Source organism: Lates calcarifer, linkage group LG8 (genome assembly GCF_001640805.2).
Source record: "Lates calcarifer isolate ASB-BC8 linkage group LG8, TLL_Latcal_v3, whole genome shotgun sequence".
In the NCBI taxonomy this organism is placed as follows: domain Eukaryota; kingdom Metazoa; phylum Chordata; class Actinopteri; family Centropomidae; genus Lates; species Lates calcarifer.
The window spans coordinates 20,621,412-20,636,242 of record NC_066840.1 but is presented as its reverse complement, the minus strand read 5'-3'; the positions used below and the strand labels follow the sequence as shown (position 1 = coordinate 20,636,242).

The 14,831-nt window shown below is 40.1% G+C and overlaps 1 protein-coding gene across 5 annotated transcripts in view; it reads left to right on the top strand.

The window, feature by feature from the left end:
- The window catches only part of pdgfc (platelet derived growth factor c), a 43,114-nt gene extending 28,544 nt beyond the window's left edge, over positions 1 to 14,570 (top strand). For 3 of the 5 annotated variants that reach the window (XM_018679407.2, XM_018679406.2, XM_018679411.2), the window contains exons 4-7: positions 3,350 to 3,530; positions 10,532 to 10,739; positions 10,972 to 11,192; positions 12,175 to 12,771. In XM_018679407.2, coding sequence (XP_018534923.1) covers positions 3,350 to 3,530; positions 10,532 to 10,739; positions 10,972 to 11,192; positions 12,175 to 12,288 — 724 coding nt within the window. In that variant the 3' untranslated portion in view covers positions 12,289 to 12,771. Of the gene's footprint in view, positions 1 to 3,349; positions 3,531 to 10,531; positions 10,740 to 10,971; positions 11,193 to 12,174; positions 12,772 to 14,324 lie in introns of those variants that run through there. The other 2 variants (XM_018679405.2, XM_018679409.2) reach the window with 2 other exon arrangements.
- The last annotated feature ends 261 nt before the right edge of the window (positions 14,571 to 14,831 follow it).

Below are 14,831 nucleotides of genomic sequence, written 5' to 3'. Positions count from 1 at the left end.
AGAGATGAGTTGCAGCTGATTCATGTGCTATATTGTGCTGCCATCCAGAATCCATACCTCTGTTCCACATTATACTTTCCAAATCAGGTCTTAATGGTTTGTTGTCAGTAAAACTAAAAATCAGTATGTGAGTGCAGGTAATTCGAGTCCTCCAGTACAATCTCTGATGTGGGCTGGGCTCCCGTTGACGAATGAGGTTATTGTTGCTGTCAAAACCCAGAGAGGGAAAGTTCCACAGAGGGGCAGGGTGCAGACTGACAACTTTTGTGCCGTCCTGCCTTCACAAGACCGCACTAGTCAGCGTCCTCAGGGATAAGGGCAAGAGACAATAACAACATCCTTTTCCAGCATCATGCAAGTCATCGCAACGTCTGCCGCTCAAGCTCTCACATTTTTTCATTCTCTTCACCAGTCCCCTACTGAGGCCCAACAGGTTTTGATCAGATCTCAAGATGCACACTCTTGGCAGGGTTGGCAGACAAATGAGTGCAGCAGAAACAGACACACAAGTTTATCTACTTTTTTCCTTCCCACTCAAACGCGCATTTACTTTCTCCCTGTCCCACATACACACACCAACATGCATAAGCCTTTGGCCTAGTCTGCATATCTACTTTATCTTTCATGTGTGTTTAAAAATGTATTCACAAAATCTCTCCTTAGACCTTCATTCCTGTGGTGTTACAGCAAAAGACGTTCATACACAGTGTTATTGAAATGCTCCCCTTACCCATGTGTCACCGCACAATGTGATGCAAATAAACAGGACTGTAATCTCCTGTCCGGTGATTCACAGCAATGGCTGGGGATAAAACAAACAACAGTGGGAGATGTGTTCGGCTCTGGTAGCGAGCCTGGAGCGAGACGTCTTTGCTAAGATGAGAGGGAGGCTGTGCAGCTGAGATGCTCATCTGCTATTCTGTTTGTCTGTGGCACGATGAAAAGCATTCTTACCAAATCCACTGGAGGAGAGGCATATTGGAGAGGGATTGGTCTTGCTGCTGTTGGCATGGCAGCAGAGTCGTGCTTGACAGCTCACAGATAGGACTGTTCTCAGAAAAGCATTTATGCTCTCTGTCTTCAGTCTGAAAGAAGGGGGCTAAAAAACAGTGTTTGTGTTGCTAATCTGCGTCATCTCCTTGGTAGATATTGTATCTATTAATAATGCACAAGGAGAAAACTATCTAGGAGAAAGCTTTGTGAATAATAAACACAGTTTCCTTGCAGTGAGCAGGAATGGTAATCCCTTCTGGTAGGACCGTATATAAGATTCCTGTGCTGTTCTGATCCTGTTCACTGTGACTGTACGTACAGTTTGGTATGTATGTCAGTGCATTTGTAAATCCAAGAAACCGCTGTTCGACATGGTGATTCTGAACACATGGCGATGTGTAATGATCAGGGCTCCCTGCATTATTGATGAGCCATCTGTCAAAGCTCTGGAGCTGTCTGAGGGCTGATTTTTAGAGAGGAACGCTTCTCTCTTCACTGACCTCCATCTAGAGAGCTAAACTGATATTTTATCCTTTTCCAAAACCATTTCATGCCAGTCTGGTTTGGATTTATATGAATGAATGTTTTACGGGTCATGCCGTTGTCTAACATTTGTACATTTAAACTGTGAAAATATGGCTTTGCAAAAGACCAGTTTCAGTTTTACCTTCCCCAATAAGTTTGTTTGTTCAGATTACAAACTTCCTATAACTTTCCAAATCAAAGGCAGCAGAGCCAGTAAATCTATCGGACCACCACCTTCAGTTTATTTAACATCAGAGAAAATCCATTTTTAGTCTTGCTCATGTCCCTCCATGTTGTTTTATTGAAACCAGCTTGAACTGAATCTGTCAAGCCTGTGCAAAATGTAAACAATGTCCTTGAAATCCAAATATCCGAATTGGCAGCACTGAATGAGAGGTTAGCGTGCCTGTTGACGCAAATGGCAAAGTGATTAATCCCAGACTGTAAAGAGTCAGTGAAACAAGGCCGTATTGAATGCAGTGCAACCACTGCTTATACACAGGTATAAATAATAAAGACTGAACTCCTGAACTGCGTGTCTTAAGTGCTGAGGTTGGTCGATGTTAGCCTTGGCACACCAAAGGAGTCTGGAGCACGGCCATATGCTTGTGCACTTCATAATGTTTACTGGTATTATGGGTTGGCAGGGTGGCCAGTGGAGAGAGAGAGACTGTCATGTAATTACAGGGTCACAAGGTTTGATCCCCACAACAAGTAAAATGGTGCTTTTATTTAGATATTTTTTTAAATAAAATTTATGTAATCGTTTTGTCAAGTAAAATTCTAAATAACTGAATATAGTAAAATTCATTAGGTTAATTTAAGTATTATTTTAAAAATGGAATTTGCATGAGATTGTTTCAGGTATAATGTTTGGTTTCCAGTCACCAATAGCTTCTGCAACTCTCAGTGACTGTTTATAGCCAGCCAAATACTGTATAATTTAAACTCTGTTGCAGTCCAATTACATGGATTATTTCTGCGGTCACTGAAGAGGAGTTGCTGACAGTGAAAATGGAAATACAACTCTGAATACTCAGTATAGAAGTTAAGAAATAAAAGCACATAATTGCAAAATTGTTTTGCAGAATACTACTGTAGACTGTCTACTGCACAACAGTGGTCATGTAAATTTTATGATTTACAAAGTGAGTTTGTGAGTTCTGAGAATTTGTTGTTTGAGTCCAAGAAAAGCAGCTCTCCCACAGTCAACATACAGTAGTATAGCAAGCTCACGTTTTAATTAAAGGCAATATTTCAATGACAACATGTAGCATCAGTGTAATAAGCTTGTCAGGAGGTTGCATCAGCAGACATTAATTGCTGAACAGCTGTTTATGCTGCACTGTCAACCAACCTGAGATTTGTCCTCAGTACCCTGGCAATCCTCACTTCATTTTTATTCATTTAATTCAGGCAGTAAATAACAGAGACAAATCTCATCTCTCGCCACTGAGAAACTGTAACCTGCTATTAAAGATATTTCTTTTTTTTTTTCTTCTTTTTTTTTTAATGACGTTAAACTTTTATTTCCCTGGGTAGCTTTATTGATATTAACAATCTAACCTTCAGAGGGGCAAGGCAGAGCCGAGAAGGCAACCATTAGAGGAGTTGACAGATTTAACAAGCAAAGACGTAATTAAAACCAACTACAACAACTGGCATGTACATGAAAGCTCCAACAAAGCCTGCACTAGCTGGAGGTTGTGGTATAGCTTGAATAAAGACAATTTCATGGTAGTTTAGCAGTGTTGGAGTGGGCCCAGTAACAAGTGATGACTTAGAGACCAAAATAATCTCTTCTTGCACTTTGTCTGTCTAATTCTACCAGGTACGACTTTGTGGAGATAGAGGATCTGACTGAGAAGACCATCCTGGGTCGTTGGTGCGGGTCACAGTCGGTACCAACTAGTCACACTTCCAAGGGCAGTCAGATCAGGATCCGCTTCATCTCTGACGAGTACTTTCCCTCTGAGCCGGGATTCTGCATCCGCTACTCCCTCCTTCCTATGGTAAGTACATCATCAATGATCAGGAACTGAAAAATGTGCTTTGGGGAATAGTCAAGTACCTAGCTGTCATAGCATTTCTGTGCTTCTTTCTCCAACCACAGGGAGTTCAGATGGGAGTAAGCAATGCCTCTCCGTGTAAGCACAATTAAAATAATTTGCTTGTTGCATAACACGGCCTCTTAATTTGCAATCACCCATTTCCGCCTTAGTGTTCCTGAGGTTTTAAGCATCGTTGGGGAGAAATTATGTATAAGCACTTTGGAACATCTGGCACCTGTGCTATCATTTATTTTAGTTATGAAGATACACAAAAGCCAGGACATCTTTTTTAGGCCACACAGCCAAAACAAAATGCCCATAATCTCTGCAATGACAGAAGTGAGTATACATATGCATTGCAAGTTGCCAACATATAGAATAGAATAGAATAATTCCTTGACAGGAAATTACTTATATATAGGTATAGCAGCTAAGATTAATGTAGAACTAGAATAGTTCTAACCAAAAGCAACAAATGCATCAAAAGTATACTTTGCTTATATGCTACCTCCTGGAGTTACAGATTACAGATTCTAAGTGCATCAGCATTCACTTCAAATGGTTTCAAACTCTGTAATTTTCTCATTTTCCAGGGTTAGTATGGTTTCCACTTTTAAACAATGTTATGTTCTCCATTACTGTTCTATATAAAAACCATACACCCTCTGAACTATAGATCCAGTCAGATGATTCTGACAGATGAGGTGTCTCGGTGTCACTGGTGGTGTTGCTTGAGACTGAAATGGAGAAAATAAGTGGCTTCACATTCACAAAGAGGTCCTCTGACCCCAAGGGGGATTCATTCATGCCCCTGAAATGAAAGTAGGAATTAAGAGATAGAAGTGCTTTTTGTGTGGAAAATTGCAAGGCTACTGTCTCTCTGTTTCATTTTCTGCTCACATTTTATCATCACATACAGTAGCTCAAAAGTAATACCCTGTTTTTACAATACCCCACCTCACAAAGATACCCCTGTTATTGAACTTTTAATATCAGACTACATAATGTAGCCAGTGTTTCTTTCTGCTCTTTCCTCTTATGTCTATTATCACTAGTCCCATCCCTCATTAAACATTGTTTCCATTCACCTTTCACACTATTGGCAGATACTTATCCAATAAATCAATAAATGCATCAAACTACATCACCAGAGTACATACAAACTCATACTAGCTGCTGGCTAACCAGCTAGCTCTGTAGCAGGACATGGAGTGTCCATTCTTATTTCCTGCCTACAAAGCTGTGGTTGGTCAGTTGCTTCTTCAGCTAAGGCCAAGAGTCAACAGTGAGTACAACACCAGGCCTGTTTGTAATAGTAATGTGGGCAGTGATTCAGAGGTCAAGAACTAGCTGGGCTAACTCGACGTCACCTTACCAGAAATGCTACAGTTTTTTGGCATCACCCATTGATTTTTTAACAGATTATATTATACCTCCAGAGTAGTTGTACTTCTAACAAATGCTTGCATAACTACTGTAAGATGCAGATATCTGGGAAAAAAGGCTTCTTTGCCTGTGTACCTCTGACTGCCATCCCTTTCCCATTCCTCACTCTCCCCTCACTTTGTTGCTTTTTTGGTGTCCTGGTCTTCAGACCACACATACACACACAATCCCTTCGTCCCTGCTCCCCTCACAGACAAAAGCCCAGAGATAAACTGAAGAGACAACTGTCATGTTTTAACCTGTCATGTTTTAGTTCTGTTCACTTGCTTTAAGTAAACAGCTCTGCTCCTTATTAATCCCTAATGGCCCGCAGCACTGTGAAATCTGACAAGCAACTGAGGTCACTCGTGGTGATTTCTATTCTCTCTGAAACATTTTTTTTCTCTGCTTCAAAAGCTTTTTTGTTCTTTTATTCCTTATGTACATTATTACTGCATATTACTTATCACTCTTTTTTCAACCTGAAAACCCTAAACAATATTGTTGATAGCAGCACTAACTGACAGGATTCACTGACATGCTGAAAACATGTCACACTGAGCATAGAAGTAAGAATTTAACTTATACTTTCCCTGTGATTGAGTCAAAAAAATGTTGCTGAATTAATGTAAATAGCAGCTTGCAGACCACCAAGTTACTGAAAAGAAGGCACAGGGAACATATTGGTTTTTACTCTAATGATTATGCGAGGGTTAGTGTTGGAATTGGACAGTGTCAGTGTTAAAGAAGCCATATATAAATAAATGAATTAGTTTATCAAAATTAAAATATTTTTCTGTGGTGTTCAAATGTCCCCCTCCTGCTGTTTGATGGAACAAGTTTGTGTTTCATTTCCCAAATCTAGAAGGTGCGGAAACCATGAGTGGGGGCGGGAGGAAGCTTTGGCCTCTGCCCATTCACTCTGGCTTCCCTTTGAACCTTCCTCTGACAGAGGAGGAGCATGCTAGAACAGCAGCACTCTGTTTCCTCTGTGGTCAACCAGCAGCTACTGAAACCTTGTGCCACGCAGGGGCCAGCACTTTAGTTTATATTTAAACAAGCAATAATTCCTCCCCACCACTTCCATGGAATGGAAGGGGGAAAAAAATAAGACCCGGCCTGTAATTCACAGGACGAGATTTTAAGGAAAACGAAAGGGCCAAGGCAAAGAGGTTGTTAAAACACAGAAGAGAAGGAGTCTGTTGAATAGAGCGTGAGGGGTGTTGAGTGGCGGGCATTGTGGCTTAGAGGAGTAAACAAAACATACATCATTATCTCTGTGAGGTCTTGCCCCAGAATTAAACTGCAGTGGTTGGCATGAAGATCAGTCCACCAGCTTTGTTTGTTTTAATGGATTGAAGAGAGTTTTACAGTCTCAGGATGTAAATCACTCGTGTTATGTTTGCCCACATAGCAGCACAAGCTGTTTGAATGGGAATAGAGAGACTTGCAGAGAGGGAGATAGGACAGAGGAGGTAAGGACTAAAATCCTACTTAAAGCAGATGGTAATGACTGGCAAAGCCATGCAGGAGTCTTACCGCTGGCATGATGAAATTGAGGTCTGTTTTTACACCGACCTCAATTGCAGCGTGTGGTGTATAGTGAGAGGAAAAAACACTTTTTTCACGCACAGCAGACCCTGTTGCTTACTCAAAGCTCTCTTATGCAAGGAAGTGGTTTGCAACTTCATGTGAAAGAGAAGATATTGTTTTCCAGAGCTCTCCCAAGATGCTATTTCAGAATTGTCATCTCAACATAGTTAGGCTGAACCTGTCATTTTAGTTACCAGGAATAAGATCATGCGGTTGCCCTTTATAAGAACAAAGAGAGCTGGAAATGAGGTAATCACAGTTTGAAAACAAGGTTATTTCTTGGGGGGCAGAGGGGGCTCTCGAGGGTTTGGTAGTGATAAGAGGTGTTACAAGATTTCACACTGATTCTGTCTCAGGTTGCATAGATAAAATAAGATACACATTCAGCCTTATACCATTTAAAAAGCAAGAGCTCTTTCAAAAGATACATTCATTTTAACCCGGCTGTACACTGTAATCCTATCATTCTTTGTAGCTGCTTGTATGTATACTGTCCAGTATCTGCTTCTTGAACTGGTCTGAGGACAGAACACCCCACAGTGTCTCTAAATAGTTCTCAGAATCTCTCAGCCTGCCTTTGGGCTGCTGGCTAAGCTATTTTTTTCATAAAAGATTGACATAAGCAGCAGCTAACAGGAAACTCCTTTCACTAAGGCAGTCAGAGAAGATAATAGAGGCCAGTCTGGGTTTGAGTTTAATACTTTGAGTCTAAACTGCCACCAGGTTGAAGGTGTCCTAATAAGGGTTAAGACTTCATCACTTCAAAAAAAGAGTGAAAACTGCAACTTTTGGTCATTTTAACTTAGTGGATCTCCTTTTTTGTAGGATTCTTATGCAAAAAATGATTATAGTTTAGTCATTTGACAACTCTTTTGTTTGAAGTGATTAAATTATTGCTCTACATACCCACCCAAGTTAGGGCAATGTGGGGTTTGGCGTCTTTTCAAGTTCAAGTTCAATATTTATCATCAGAATACTGTATTTTCTTGAGCATGTCAAAATAACTGCCAGGAAAAAAGGTTGTAATCACATATAAAAATACATTTTAAATTTCATGTTGTGCTCTTACACACAAAAAGCCAAATTTGTAGCTGCATAATGTCGACCCCAGTCCGTGCAACACTGCCACCGCACAGTGGCTTTTATTTATGCAGGAGACATTTGGATTCAGAACATTTTTTTTCTCTGTGAAATCCATGTATTTGCCAGTGTCTGAGCTTTTGGTTTAAGGAAGTAAGCTGTTTTGCACACGCTTGAGCCTTTGTTTTCATACTGTAAGTCTCCTAGACACAGGACATGGCACCAGGACCTGGACAGACCTCAGGGGGCTCAGTGGGCCAAGGTGCATTTGTCATCTCTATTTTTTTGCTGTGTCAAATCAGCATCCTGTTTTTGAATCTGTCCCATGCCTTTGCTGATCATCAGTCATTCCACTCACTCCCCCTCAAACCCTTCTGTTTCTATGTTCTTGAAGTTGTCTTACTAACACAAAAATGGCAATAAATGAAGACCTTGTGAGTTATGGTGATTAGAAACAGCTTTTTTCAATCATCAATCTGTCATCATCAATCTATCATCATTTAGAATTACAACAAATCATTTACTGAGCCTAGCTTGAAAGCCTTGTATACCTTTTCTGTACTCAACAATGCTATTTTTTTTCCTTTCCATTGTGTGTGTTCATATATCAAGTAGTCATCACACGTAGCCACTGCTCTAAATTCATGCCAGTTTAAGTTGGTGGTCCATTAAAGAACTTTGTCCCTGAATTCCTTAAATAGGAGCTCTCATCTGCTACTTATAGCTCTACTCACACCATCTTGATGTGTCCCTAAAGGATTACTTGGCTTCCCTATCTGAAGCCGAGCTTGCAGAGCACCACTAATTGGGGGAGTTGTGCGCCATCAACATTCACAAGCTGCTAATGGCTCCTGCTCAGAGACAGGCCTGTTAAATTCTCTCTTACATATACTTCTACGGCGCTATATGACCAGTCCTTCCTCGATAAATATTTCCTCACATTTGTGTCTGTTTATCTCAGTAGGTGCCAAATAAACCAAAGATATGCTCAGTGGTTATAAAGGCAGCCTCATTAGAATGAGTCAAATCTGTGGCATGAACACAGCTGTGCATCAGCTGTATTTTTGTAGCCTGTGGTGCAACCATGTCAAACCACTGGCATCTTATTTTAAAGTCTATGCCAAAGGGACTTGGATTCTGAGTATTTTACATGGACTCGTGCTGTCAATAAATCTTAGGGGTGTCTCCTGTGTTACACCTATTATTCAGTGTGCAAATGCCAATAGACTTGCCAATATGATCACTTGTGTCTACCCCACCTTAATTGTTCCCACTGTCTCTACTGGTATCCAGCTGAAGTACACTGTATTTTAATTGTGTCTGTATGGAAATACTATAAGGTTTGATATTTATATTCTTAAATAAATGATATAACTATAGATAACTTTTTCATGGATAACTTTTGCCCAAATGGTTTTATAGTGCCATGAATTCCAACATTTTTATCATAAGTAGTAACTAGTAAATGGGAATCCAACCACAAATCCTTGTTATGTCAGTGCCGTGGCCTCTGGTGAAAGGAAAACCTTTCCTCTTCTAACCCCCATTTCTCACTGGATTCCTTTCTAATTCTCCCCTATAAGTCATCAAAGGGAAGATACAGATTCCTGGAATCATTTTTTCCTTTTCAAACATTTCTGCCTCCCCAAAAGCTTTAAGAACCAGCTGCCAGCAACCGATGTTTTCAGTGCTCCACAAGCTGCATTTTCTGTAAGTGTCACAATGTTGCCTTCTACCTGTCAGTCACAAAAGATTAGAGAGACCAGCAAGCTGACATGTTGGACAAACGCAGCGTCACAGGCCCGAAAGGTTTAACAGATTAGCCTCTTCTCTCATGGGAAGACCAACCACCCCAGGTATCAATCTTCTCTGTGACTGTGCGCTGTAGCCTGGAGAGCTGGGAGCTTGAAACAAATAATGCCGCTGCCTACAGGAGTTAAAGAGACAAATGTTGTTACACAAAGTAGGCAGAGGGGCTGACAGAGATGTGATCACATTTGACAAGTTAAAAAATGATGCCATTAATTCACATGGCCTCTTGATTTCAGTGCATGGATATATATATTTAGTATAATATAAACCTCCAACACACTTACTGGTCTGGAAAACTGAGCTGCCAGGTATAATAATCTATTAAAATATTAGGTAGGTTCTGTACTTCTTCAGCTTTCAGAATCAAGTGACAAAGTGTTTATCCAACATGTTAATCAGTATGTCTGCCTGTGGTCTTCTGGGGCTCTAGTCACAGGGCTGCACATTACCAGGTCTAACACATAGAGTTTAAATTGGGCCTCACCTGGCCCTGGGCCATCATGGTTTCTGTTTAACCCAACTACGATCCAAACCGCTGTAGCATTTAATGAGCCTGAACCCAATTTAAACCTTTTTTTTTTTTTTTAACCATGACATAAAATGTACCATTGCAGAGTCAAACTTCCCCTCTTTTTATACCTCAATAGTTTTTCACATTGTAGACATGAAACACATCTTGTCACTGCTGACAAAGTTGTTCCCTCTGTATAATTTTCCTGTTTTAGTATTCGTAACCTAGTGCAAGCTTACAAGCTCTTAAATGTCACAGAAAGTGGCTGGGATTCAAGTATATTGGGGCAGTTGTTGCAAAGTGGCGGTTTTGGGAATGGAAACTGCATGCATATTGTATCTATGGCAAACTTTGTGATGTTGAGGGAGTTTTATGTATCTAACTAGAGATTTACTTGGCACATAAGCACATTATAATCTTCTGGCAGAGGAAAAGGGACGATTTCTTCAGTGTACAAATACAGCTCCCTATATTTAATACAGTCTACTGTTACATCACTTACTGTTACATCTGTCCTCATCATCTGTTGGTTTTCCTGCAGAGTGTATCAGAGCCCGAAGTTCCTGCAGTCCTCCCTCCATCCCTGCAGGGTGTTGAGGAGCTGTCAGAGGCTTTGTCAGGACTGAGCACTGTGGAGGAGGTCATGAAGTACCTGGAACCAGAACGATGGCAGCTGGATATGGAAGAGTTATACAAACCTACATGGCATGTGCTAGGAAAATCCTTCATCCATAATAAGAAAGCCAAAGGTAGGACATTTTTAACTTTTATTTTTAACCATTTGAAAGCTAAATACAGTGGTCAAGAATGCAATATAAATGTTTACATTTTAATACAATAGGTATAGTCATGTAAGTATGTTTAGTATTAGAAAGGCCCTCAAACTGCCTGAGAGTGTTATTTATGCTACAAATAGTTAGTTCAGTTGAAGTTTCTCTGCACGTGAGGTGATTCTGACCATGTCTTCTCTGCGCCTTTGAGGAGGGGCTGATCTCAATCAGCTGAGGGAGGAAGTTCGACTGTACAGCTGCACTCCACGCAACTTCTCTGTATCCTTGCGCGAGGAGCTGAAGAGGACAGATGCCATTTTCTGGCCCAGCTGCCTCCTGGTGAAACGCTGCGGTGGAAACTGCGCCTGCTGCTCTCACCGCTGCTACGACTGTCAGTGTGTTCCCGCCAGAGTCACAAAGAAATACCATGAGGTAAATACCAAAATACGTCAACGTTAACGGAATAGGGATAATTTCCCTCTAAATAATTGATTTGACCACAAAATGACATTAAAGACAGTTGTTTTAGAAAAATAATAAAAGAAGACACTAATTTTTAAATGAACATCAATAGGAAATCAAACATTCCGGTGTTTACATTCACGTTGTAAAATATTTATGTATTTACTGCAGTTTTACTACATTATATTTCTAATTTACATGCAGTTCTGAGACAAATTTGTGTAAGAATGTGTTAGTGACAATTTTAATTGTAGCATGACCAGTTGTAACCTCTCTGCTATGACAGCTCTGGGGAAAGTGATGCTTACACAAACCCAACCAGCAAACCAGCAGCAGAATATCCAATTAAAATCAACATAATGGTATTTGATTACAAACTTATCTTATGAAATTCAGTGCAACAAAATCACAGGGCAGTTTAGCGATATTGCCAAAATAGGAAACATGAGCATGTTTCAGCTTACCATGTTTAATGAAATCCAGAACTTTCTTCCCCACTAGACTATGAATGGCAATGTTCATAGACCCCTCTGAATGATTTAATATTTTCTCATGCACCAACCCCTAGGCCAAATTATCAACTTTATATACAAGATAACTATTCTTGGAAAATGTTAAATTTACCATGCATATCCTTTGATCCTCTGGCCTTTCCTTCCCTTTAATCAATATGTCCAGTTGCACACAAGTTACAGCATAATGTAATTGGTTAGACTGCCAGGACATTCACCATGCAATGTGGCTTCAATTTGGTGATTTGATTAATTATTCTACCCCTCATCATAGCAGAAAGGCTATTACAGTGCAAAATACTACAGTAAGATAGATATCGAAGCATCTGATGAGAGCAAGTCACTGGTATTATCAAAACTCTGTAGACAATTTTTTTTTGTTCAATAGGTTAGAAAACTTAATTTTTTAATTTAGGACCAATCATCCTTGTTTTCCGCAGGTTCTACTGTTGAAACATCGAAGCGGTGGAAGAGGCCTGCAGAAGTCCATGACTGATGTGCCCTTGGAGCACCACGAGGAGTGCGCCTGTGTGTGTAAAGATGACTGGGACTGACCTCACACATGTGTAAGAGCTGCCACTGGAATCACACAGGATGTTTAACATCCTGCCACTGTTGCAACGTTCTGTATCTCATCCACTTCCGCTGGGAGCTAACAAGATTCTCCCTTTATCCTATTGTCCTTTCGCTAATTGGATGGAGCAGAACAGACTGGAATCTAATAAAACTTCTGAATGGATTTGACTGCTGTGGAATACCAATAGTGTGCTCTGAATGCATTTTAGAGAGACAAAAATTCACTGGAGCAGATCTGGACTATTACCTATGTGCTCTGAAGACTATTTTCTTCAGCTCCTCTGAGATAAGAGCGTTGAGGCATTTTTGCCTTCTCTTCTTGAGGTCTTTTTTTAAAGTTCAGCCAGGCAGGGCTGATAGTGTCATGGAAAATGGGAGCTTCTTTGTTCAAGTACTTTTTCTTATGTCTATAAGTGAGCTGGCTCCAGTTGCCTTACTCCCTCTGCTCCTCTATTATTACCATCATGCAAGAAGTGCTTTCATGACAGTTTCCTTGCTCTTCTTGTTTTACCACAGATTTGATCTGTGGTAAAAATGCCTCCCTTATGAAACTGTATTATTTGTAAATATTTCATTTTCATTTCTTTTCTGTACCGTCGTGCCTTTTCTACCAAAGATTCTCAAGGAGAAGATAAAAGTTGCACATGTAGAAGCAGCTGGGTGTTGATCAATACAATTTTTCATTTGACCCATCTTAGCAATGCTAGTGTCAAATCAGCTCGCTTCAGTAATGCCCAGTGTCAAGCGATTCTTGCAACATTTGAAATTGTTCATATTAGATATTTATTTGTTTATTGAAAGGGAAATTTTTGGTCCAAAATGTCTTTTTTTGCAACATGTGTCACTGTACAGTAGTATTAGCCTGCATTTTCTTTGTTAGTCATTTTACATTTTCATTGTGTCATGGATGTTTTCCATTTTCTGTATGCCAAAGTTATTTATCTTTACTTTTTTTGCAACAACTGTTTGTGTATTTCGTTGTACTGAACATCAAAAATAAATTCTTCCATGTCTAATTGGAGATATAGTATTGGGAATAATGAACAGTGAACAAACAATAACAAACAAAATGGCTGCTTTTACCAGAGTTCTAAAGCAAAGATAACCTATGCTACACATGTATTTAAAGAATTTACCGGCAGCAATGGTCATATTTGGAGAAGATACTATATGTGGTTGTCTATGTGATATCAGTATAAATAAGTGGGAGGAACCATTGGTGAATAAAGCAGACTGAAAGATTCTTCATGAAGTATAGAAACTCAGTGTATATCATGCCTCCTGTTAAAATAAGGTGAAAAGCTGTGCAGAAATGTGACTCAAGGTCTTAAGCACAATATATTCCTCTGTGAAACACATTTTCTCTGAGCTACAAAAATCACATGGTTAGATTTTCTTTCAACACTAATCAGGGTATTTCATAACACTAAGTAATTCTCTCTTTATTGCATTTCTCTAACTGGAGTTTACAAGTTCCACAAAAAAAATCCACAAAAAAAGATTTAACTAGGAACCAAGGTTAAATTAACACATTAAAAACCTACACTAAACTTCCAAGACTTTAAATGATGTTTGATGTGTTAGCTAGCTGTAAAAGCAAATGATGAGCTAATAAAATTGTTACAGTTATCATTTGTTTATTTATGTAATTTCAAATTTGTTGATAGCTCTGAGTGTGAGAAGTGGCGTTAGTTCAGCCTTTTTCCCCATGTTCTCCCATGATTCCCCCTGTCCTTTGGTGTGTTGTCTGTGTCCTGTCTACTGACAGTCCTGTCTGTGTATATGTGTGTCTGCTGGGCGGGGCTTCCTGATTCCTGTCCCTGCCAATTCACCTGCACACCTGAGACTCTTCTGCCAATCCACCATTTTATCAGCTGCTGTAGTTAAACCCCAGATCTTCTCTCCTGTCTTTGCCAGATCGTTAAGTAACCCAGTGTGATGTTAATTAAATACTTTTAAGCATGTATGTTTTGCCAGTTTGCTCTGGAATAACTATTGTTTGCCTGTGTCACAGATTGACCACCCAGGCCTCACCAGCCGCCAAGCCACGTCCAGCCTCGTCTAGCCTCGTCCAGCCACGTCCAGCCTCTTCCTCTTCTGCCAGTCCTATTTGGAATCACTGCCTGACAAACACTCTGTCTGCCTTGCTCTCCAACATACCTGGTGCTGGAACCTCTGCCTGAAACCTACCAGCCAGTTCTGCTTCGTGTTTGGAACCCTGCCTCAGTCCAGCTCACTTACAACCCAGCTCTGAGACTTTGTGCAACTTTTACAATAAATACTTTAAAACTTCGCCTGCCTGTGAGTCTGTTCTGTCCACTGAGTCCAGCCATTTAAAAAAGAAACTTAACACTGAGCCATTCAATTAATTTATGCAAGGTATGCCGTATTAGTATCTACAGTATAGAGTTTGGACCACAGGTCTTTGTCGTAACTTTGAACATGGTATCTGCATATAAATGTAAAAGAAATGAATAATGTTGCTAAATTGGTGCATTTCATTTTATCCTGGTTTGTCCTG